Source organism: Dinoponera quadriceps, unplaced genomic scaffold (genome assembly GCF_001313825.1).
Source record: "Dinoponera quadriceps isolate SergipeBrazil2010 unplaced genomic scaffold, ASM131382v1 scaffold690, whole genome shotgun sequence".
Taxonomy (NCBI): domain Eukaryota; kingdom Metazoa; phylum Arthropoda; class Insecta; order Hymenoptera; family Formicidae; genus Dinoponera; species Dinoponera quadriceps.
The window spans coordinates 362,071-371,107 of record NW_014555275.1 but is presented as its reverse complement, the minus strand read 5'-3'; the positions used below and the strand labels follow the sequence as shown (position 1 = coordinate 371,107).

At 38.2% G+C, this 9,037-nt stretch overlaps 2 protein-coding genes and 1 long non-coding RNA gene across 5 annotated transcripts in view; 2 read left to right on the top strand and 1 right to left on the bottom strand.

Annotated features, from left to right (window-relative positions):
- The window catches only part of LOC106743749 (neuroglian), a 15,041-nt gene extending 14,178 nt beyond the window's left edge, over positions 1-863 (bottom strand). Inside the window, exon 1 of one of the 3 annotated variants that reach the window (XM_014617917.1) lies at positions 597-863. The gene's annotated coding sequence lies outside the window, so the exon portion shown is untranslated. The remainder of the gene's footprint in view (positions 1-596) is intronic. The other 2 variants (XM_014617921.1, XM_014617920.1) reach the window with 2 other exon arrangements.
- Positions 864-942: 79 nt separating this feature from the next.
- Positions 943-1,658, top strand: LOC106743750. Its single transcript, XR_001374392.1, has 2 exons — positions 943-1,032; positions 1,125-1,658. It is a non-coding gene; the product is annotated as an uncharacterized LOC106743750 (long non-coding RNA).
- Positions 1,659-2,524: 866 nt separating this feature from the next.
- On the top strand, positions 2,525-8,994 carry LOC106743762 (TATA box-binding protein-like protein 1). Its single transcript, XM_014617955.1, has 5 exons — positions 2,525-2,713; positions 3,401-3,700; positions 4,742-4,992; positions 5,391-5,485; positions 5,789-8,994. Exons 2-5 carry the CDS (start codon positions 3,413-3,415, stop codon positions 6,022-6,024), a joined length of 870 nt encoding a protein of 289 aa, XP_014473441.1. The 5' UTR covers positions 2,525-2,713; positions 3,401-3,412; the 3' UTR covers positions 6,025-8,994.
- Positions 8,995-9,037: the final 43 nt, after the last annotated feature.

The following is a 9,037-nucleotide window of genomic DNA, read 5'->3' as shown; positions in this document are numbered from 1 at the left end:
AAAAAAAAAAAAAAAAAAAAAACCCCGCGACGAATATCGTTGACTTCGCGCGCGACCTCCGGCCGATCCTGGCGATTCAAGTCGAGGAAGACGACGAGAGCCTTGGTCCTTGTCGTGTGTGCGTCGAAAATATTACGATCGACAAACGTAGTCTCACTCCCGATGATGTCACCTCTCGCCCTTCCTTCGCGGCTTCTCACGTCGGAGAGCCCGCCCGTCCGTCCGTCCGTCCGTGGGCTCATACGCGTTCGCAGGAAGCGCGAGGAACACGGAGATGGGCTCGAAAAGAGCCCTTGTCACACAGGTACCAGCGCGAGGGCGAAGATGCGCGTCCTTCCGGGAGGACCGAGAGCCACCGCGCGTGAGAGAATCGCGCGACGGGCAGAACGGGCGTAAGAACACGGCAGAAGGAAAGAGCGCGGGCACACCCGCGAATCGCATTGATCGCCGTCGTGTCGCTCGAACCGTCGTCGCTTCGTCGTCGCGTCCACGCCTGTCGCCGTCACTTTGCGCGATTCTCTCGCGATACCGATCTCCGCCTTGGGCGTGGACAATCGCGTGCATTATCATCGTCATCATCGGAATCGCCTACTTACCGATCCGGATACGTGCGGCTCGTTGCAGTGGCGTGGGAGGCGTCGTTATCACCAAGGCATCATCGGGGAGACAATAGGAAATCACCGGACTCGGAGAGACGCGCGACCAGCCACCGTCGTACGGTACCGCTACGGTACAGTGCCGTTGTGTACGAAGCGCGTTGCGTATGAATGCTATACCTGTATGTGAGACGTGTGTATGCGTGTGTCGTTGACGGTTTGTATATACACTGTCCGCCGTGCCACGGTCAGGCGCAGTCGACGTCCAAGAGAGAGACTATGGGTGGAATGGAATTCACGGCGTAGACGCACGCGCCGACCGCCGGTGACGCCATCTGTCGGAGGCGTCGGCTGATCTGTTACCTTGATCTGACGGGATACCGACCGGATACGGTGGAGGATTCATCTCGTCACTTCCGACGTTTCTTGAGCAAAAGTTCGCGTCCATCGACGATAGCTTTCGATTCGAATTGCTGCTGGCCGGATATAAGGTTACTAGAAATTACTAACATTTGCAATCATTTCTAGTACCTGTTATATCCCGCCGACAAACGTGGACCGAGATCCAGCACCGTGGACGTTTGCCCCGAGGGAATGACAGTGTGGACGGTATTCGTAACTCAATATAGGTATTCAGGTACTTGAGATAGTGTTAAATTTACCGTAAGATATTATTTGTTCCTCCCAAGGGCCCATCTTACTGACCACCTGCATCTCTTCGGATCTCTTTTGAATGTATGATCGGACTGTGAACATCATCATTGCCTACATGATGAATGTGTTTTTGTACTTCCTGCAATACCGACTGTGCCGACTAGAATTACTAATCGCTAGAAAGCAATAATGTTATTGACCTTAATATTTTACGACAGAGTAGCTGGGATTTTGCAGTCGCTCGCGTCACGCTGACATATTTACGCATCGTAACTGTTCATTATTCTAAAAAAACAATAATGATGTCTCAAGTATTATTTCAAAAGATGATTGATTCGATATTAGATATTATGGCATTTCTAACGTTTAATGTAAAATAATGTATAAAATATAAATTAATATTCCATATGTTTTTATCATTTCATCAAATTTAATTAAATGTTATGACTCAACGACAAATATGGACACGATGCAAGTAATTCAAAAATCTTAATTAGCATCGCGCTATTAGACAATAAGGATATCATTAAATTCCGATTCTAATTGACGATTAATCTCCAGAATTGCCAACGGCAAATTCTAATTATGTAATTATCGCTAAATATTACTTAAAAATAAAAAATTAACTAATATTAATCATTCTTTCCCTCTGAAAATTAACGCCTTCATACATAGATTGCTGTAAACAATAAGCCAATGGCACACGATGCTTGTTTTCATGTTGGATTACTTACTGGATGGAAATACACCAATCAAAACGCAATATTTCCATCCAGCACGTAAATAAGCATCGTGTGCCGCTGGCTTTAAATAGTTAGTTTCAAATGTTTGCCCTTGTCTACAATCTTGCTTCAAAACGTAAGCCTTAAGCAAATTGACTAATCGCGATCAATTATTCTTATAATAAACGACTATGATTAGTCAGTTTTTTTAAATCTTAAGGCTTAAAACACTATTGTAGACCAGAACTAAGGCCAAACTTATCGTCATTTCTATCGTCTTTTGGAATACGTAAACCTAAAGAAACATACTGATTGGTTGATCACTCTTGGCTTTCGCATCCAGCGCGATGCGATATGCGACACGCAACGCGCGATATCCAATGAACGTGTAGCTCTTCTAGAAAAGCAGTACGTTCATTGGATTATCGCGCGTCGCATCGCGCTGGGCTGGTCTGCGAGAGCCACTAGCCGACCCCGTATTCTGCCTGGTAACAGTGAGTGCTTAAGGCCGTTTTGATGTGGCGTCGATGAATTTACCGCTGCACTCGGTCGTCTAATGACGCGACGGGAAGGTCCGTGATCCATCGGCCACCAGCTTAGATCGCCAGTGTTCGCCAGTCTAGCGAATATGGCTGCGAGCAGTGGCAATGGTTGCTGAACTAACGTTGCGTTCCTCAGGCGATTGTCAACAAAGAAGTAACTTTTGATCCGGAAGGAGCTGGGAAGCGCGACAAAACACACGTAAGTCCCCGAGCATGCTTCAGTCACTATCGAACCATCCGAATCAGCGAACATAACGCGGTCTCGTCGCGGAACATTCTCGGTAGTCGCTGACCGTCGTGGCGTGTCGCCGTCGTTCCTCGCGTTCCGTCGCGCCGTTATGAGCTCTCACGCCGCTTTCGAACACGGCTACGACACCCCGAATTTGCCGAAATTATCGGCCGCCAGTGCAAAAGCTGCTTCGCCTCTCGTTCCCGTGCAGTGCGCGCGCAAACGGGCACGTGTGTCGAGGTGCGCCGAGGAGCGTTGTGTACCTCGACGCATCGCCCGTGACTTCTCGGCGACCCTGTCGATGGAAGAATGTGGTTTCAAAGTACGTCTACTCGGCCACGACGAACATCGTGATCTTCGAATAGATTCCCGATTCCGTCGTTTCGGTAGAGCATCGGGCCCACGTCTCGCCCCCGCTCCGTGGTCTCCACTGGTCGAAAGTATCGTACACGATTATCGTAATTAGATCGGTTGTTGGTCATTAAGCTGGGAGTTCATCAATTTGTTATGATCCGAGTCCCTAGTCGCGGACTAATTTGCACCGTGTTTCTCAAGTACCAACGAGGAGACGCTATGAGAGATCATGAACGGATGATTTTGAGACTGCACCAAGTGCACATGGAGATCCTCAAGGCTCGACTTTGACATCTGTTTCAGGTACATGATATTATGGCAACTGCTATTCAAAAGAATGGCATGAAACCTCTAAGCAACCGATCGCTCAATCATGTTGAGAATGTTAATAATCTGGACAATGCCGACGAGTGTGCAGAAGAAAAGGATGACAGACTGTTTGAGGGTCAACTTCAGCCCTACGTGGATTCGGTGGAACAAGAACCTCCTGAGCTCGATATAGTTATTAATAACGTAGTTTGCAGTTTCAGTGTGAGGTGTCACTTGAACCTACGTGAAATAGCTCTTAAAGGATCCAATGTTGAATACAGAAGGGAAAATGGAGTATGTTAACTACCTATGTTACATTATTACACTTTGCAGTAATTCTTATCATGTGCGGACTGTTTCGTCACAGGGATGTATTGCAAGTCAATATCTTGAAGAAAGCGAAACTTGCAGTTCGGAAAAGTATCTTGAAGAAAAGCTGCAAACTTTTGAAAATGAATTTGAATTTGCTCTTACATTACTTGATTACAAACATCGAACTACATAGATTTAATCGCATTCAGTCGAATACGCAAAATTCTGTGATAGAAATCTATTTCTATCGTAAATATTTTATTCTTCTTCTTCTAGTCCTATATATGTGGCCAGGTGTAAGGTGACTTCTCTCTCTCACATGCTTGTGCATACTGATTATACACAGGCATATGGGATCTACAGTTTAACATCGGTTCCGAGTGGTAACGTTTTTAAAGAGGTTTTTTTTTTATAAGGATACTCTTGGTGGTTTGCCATTGCCTTCCGAAAGGAGACACGAGCCTAAATATTTTGGCCCCTATTGGGATCGAAACCCGGAACCGCTAGCATAGTAGACCAATGCATCTGTTATGCCACACTCGTGTTCTCATTATCATCTAAAATGATTTTCTTGCTATTCTTCAAATTAGTGTGTGACTCTTTTTAAAGTATATCTTAAGTTTCCATAACTAGAAAACATCTTGTTTACCATTCTATATTTTTTAAGATATTGACTTGCAAGTATTTATATGTGTAATATACATACACGCGCGCGCACATGTGCACACATCTATAAATTATTCAATACATATATTTGCATATTCAAGCTTTACTTCTATTATGCAACATATCAGTCACAATCATTATCAGCAAGTTTTTTATTATATTCTATGTAAATATCATATTATGATAATTATTATAATTATTATGACAATATGTTGTGACAATTGAATATATTACATAATAATTTCATCTCTTGATTATTTTTTTTTACTTACAGAAATTATATATTTGAGATATAATATTATATTTTTATGTCATACACACGCAACATAAGATCCCTTTTATGTGCAATATTTTCAGATGATAACAATGAAATTAAGAAGACCATATACTACAGCATCTATTTGGTCATCTGGTAAGGTAACTTGCACAGGTGCAACCAGCGAAGTTCAAGCAAAAGTTGCAGCGCGTAGGTTTGCCCGTTCTCTTCAGAAACTTGGGTTTCAAGTGAGATTCAATAACTACAGGGTGGTCAATGTGCTTGGCACTTGTTGTATGCCATTTGCTATCAAGATAACGTCATTTTCGGTATATCATAAAGAAAATGCAGAGTAAGTATGAAAGTATTATCGATTAATAATTATATTATTATTCCGAAAGAGAGAGAATATTATATATTTCATATTACATGTATAAACAAATTATTTAACTTGTTAATATCATTTTTTTTTTAGTCAGTTTCTTTTAATTCAATAATAAAATTTAACGCGTATTAACATATTGTTGACCAATCACGAGGAAACTTGTGCTTTGCTAGTTAAACATTGTTAATCTCAACAAGGGTCGCGTATTAAATATGCAGCTGATCCAATAATTCGCCCAATAATTATTATTGATACAACAACAGCATTGAATTAATATAAATTTTACTACTAATCAATTTAATAATGTATGCAATCATTAATATAAATACCCAAATTGCTGAATAAATATTTTCTTCCATATACAGTTATGAACCAGAATTACATCCTGGAGTTACATACAAGCTAAAAGAACCAAAAGCTACGTTAAAGATATTTTCTACAGGAAGCGTTACTGTAACTGGTACGTACGCTTATCGGATACTTTGTTACAGTATAGAACATATTAGCTATTGATATCTCTTGTATTATTAAGACATCCAATCGATTACTGTGGATCACAGACTGTCGGAAAGATATTAGAGAATTGTACAAAATTTTGTTCCTCTATTATATACGCCCAAATATAAAAACAAAAATTACGTTCACCATATATATATATTGCTTTTTTCACGATTATTACGATTGGTACAATTATGAATAATAATGTCAAGCATATAAAGACAAAATCAATACGCAATAATTATATATATATATTACGTCACAGCGCCCAACGTCGCTTCGGTTCAAGCGGCGATTGAGTATATTTATCCACTAGTCTACGAATTCCGCAAGGAGCGAACAGCAGAAGATGAGGTCGCATTAGCGGCAAAGAAACGCAAGTTAGGAGTAAGCAAAAGAAGTCAACAGTTCCTAGCAGAATCGGATTTCCTGTATGAAAGTATGGCCTCCGATGTGGAAGATGTGCTCGACGATGGGGCGAGTGGTGGTAGTTGGGACTGATCTGTTTTATTTTATCACTTACTGTTAACTGTGAAGCTGTTATATACGTGTGTATGTATACGCATACATATATATATATATACACGCATACGATATACATATACCGTATGTGCATATATACACATATACGATATATATTTATAAATATACATATATATCGTTCTTTCTATAATAGATACAAACTGCTATGTGTACAAAGGTGTAATAGCTAAGAGTGAAGTGAAAAGGAAAAAAGGACATGGTTCTTTGTCGTAACGCAAGGACAAAGTGTGAATGTTAGAGATAAGATGTATGTATATATACTTGCGTACAGCATACGTAAGTATAATTCTCGTAATACACATCAAACGAACTGACCACCACCGCAAAGACGACGTCCCGAATATAGTTACTTTCACTAGCAATATAAAGGATATAAATATAAATATATATCTCTCTAATGTGTAATACATGCGTGTAATGTGTATTACAAGTGTAAATATCAATATATATTTATATTTGTATTGTTATACACACACACACACACACACACACAAATATAATTCTACTCATATAGGTAGACTCATATAGATGTATTTTCTACATCTATATATAGATTAAAAACTATATATAAAACACATTTTTAATGATAAAGAATTAGTTAATTTCTCGAAATTTATATTACATCTCTATTTCCTTTTTTTCGACAAACTTTGACGTGTTTCAAGCAATCGTTAGACAAAAACATACACATGCACACACATATACGTACATATTTATGTTCATCGCGTATGTACGTACAAATATATACACATATATGCATCGAAATCTGTTTCAGCAGATATTTTGATATAGATTTAGTTAACAAAGAAGGTATATGTTGTATGTATGCGTTTCGTGTGGACACACACTTAATTGTGACATGTAAATTAATGTTACATTTATGTTATTGTTTCTCATATGTAGTTATAATTAGTTTTGCTTAATTGATATACTGTGCCAAAGATTAATGTTCGAAATTTAAGACAAGGTGATCAAGATGAAACCTGCGCAGCTGACGACTTGATTCATAGTAACGATTAGCTTCCTTGGCGTTCTGACAAGTGAAATATTTCCAAAAATATCTTACTTTAATGATCTAAATTTTACATAATTTACGAAATTTACTTCCCATTGGCCAAAACGTCATATTTTCTTAAAATGTTACACATGCCGAATAAATTGTAATTCCGCGTTGCCAACAGTTCGTTTTCGCTCAATTAACTTCTGTTATTCATGAGAATGATTTTTGCATAGCAGCACAGATGCATTGGCCCTATTCTAAACTGTCTTTTATTGATACAGGTGTCTCTGAAAGTGGCTTAGAAATTTCGATTGGCTGAGAAGCTGCATTTAAGGCACTTTTATGGATAAAAGAGTTCAGAATACCATTGTATACAGATTTAAGAAGTGTTACGTATTTTTATATTTTCAGAATGCATATCACTGAACACATACACACATACACACGCGCGCGGTATCCAATTCACGTTTTACATTAAACGTATGGAAAGACTACGTATCGTTTGGGCGAATACGAATACTGTTCCTCTTTTTCCGTAATATAAACACTACGATTTTATTTGAAAATGTCTGCGTATGTGAAAGATATAGTCCGATTTACAGTATTCATGAATTTATAGACACATGTATCACGACAATGACGACTATTTCTTTTATTGATGTAAATTTAAACGTAAGAAGATCGAATTAGTGTTGTGGACATTAATTTTACAATTGCGCGAACAATGATCTATTGTAAGACTCACACAAGGAATTATTACGTCGGCGTTACGTAGAAATCGCTCTTTAAAACCGCAAGTTTAAACGTACGAAACGAACATATATATTGTGTTCATAACGGTTCTTTCTCGACTTACTACATTGGAACCATGTACCGTAGAATCTAAAACAAAGATATGAATAATACTATAGGACACGTTAAGGTGTTTAGCAATCGTTCTTTTTTTTTTTCTTTTTCGTATTAGTAATGTTCACACAGAGATATCTTGTAAGTATTTATTTATTAGATGCAGTATCCTTGTAAGTGCATTTGGATCATTTCATTTTTCATTATTATTAATTTCTCGAAAAACCTGAGATATTACGAGCATCTTGCTTATAAAGTTTATTTTGTAAAGTTTATTCTGTTTGTAAAATTGAATATTACCAAGAAACGAAATATTTTTACATATTAACTCTCTTCACGAAGTTGATCGATTGCAGTAGTATTTTTAAAATTTATTTAGTTCGCTGTTTCCCTTTTTCACGTTTTTTTTCCCTTGAACATATGTGTTGAATATCGTGTAAGGCATGTTGAACTGAGGGTGCACGTGTAAAATGCACGTTTTCTACATACTTTACGATTAACTTTCACGCTCGTACGAAATTGAACCTTCCATGTTTGCGACTTAGCAGAGGAAAAGCAATACGTTAGTAGTGGTTCATAACAAATACAAAAATCACTAGATATTTGCGTTGTTCGTTCACTAATAATGTAGGAGAAAGTGGGAGAATAAGATAATGTACGAATACCACATAAGTATCCTACCTTTACATCATGTACAAGAGAATATACACACAATAAGTTATGGCCGATATTTTACAAATATAATAATTCAATGAGAATTAATCTGTTCGTGCCATATAACATAATTCGTTCGTTAAAATTAGCTGAAAGCAGAGTTTCATAATTTTCATAACGTGTACATATATATATTGTTTTTACACCGAACAAATCTTTTACTGTTTAAGGCTAAAGTCACTGCCCTTAGTGTATCCAATTCGAAACTGTAAGGCATGATTCACTAATGAGTATGTGACACGGACTAGCACATTTTGTTTACATCATTGAGCGTAAACGCTACTCTTTGCATTATCAACTATAAAAGTTGAGGCTTAGGCATATAAAGAAGACAAACAGTTGAAGAAGTTGCATGATAAAAAACGTATTGTCATATATAAATATATATATATATATATATATATATATATA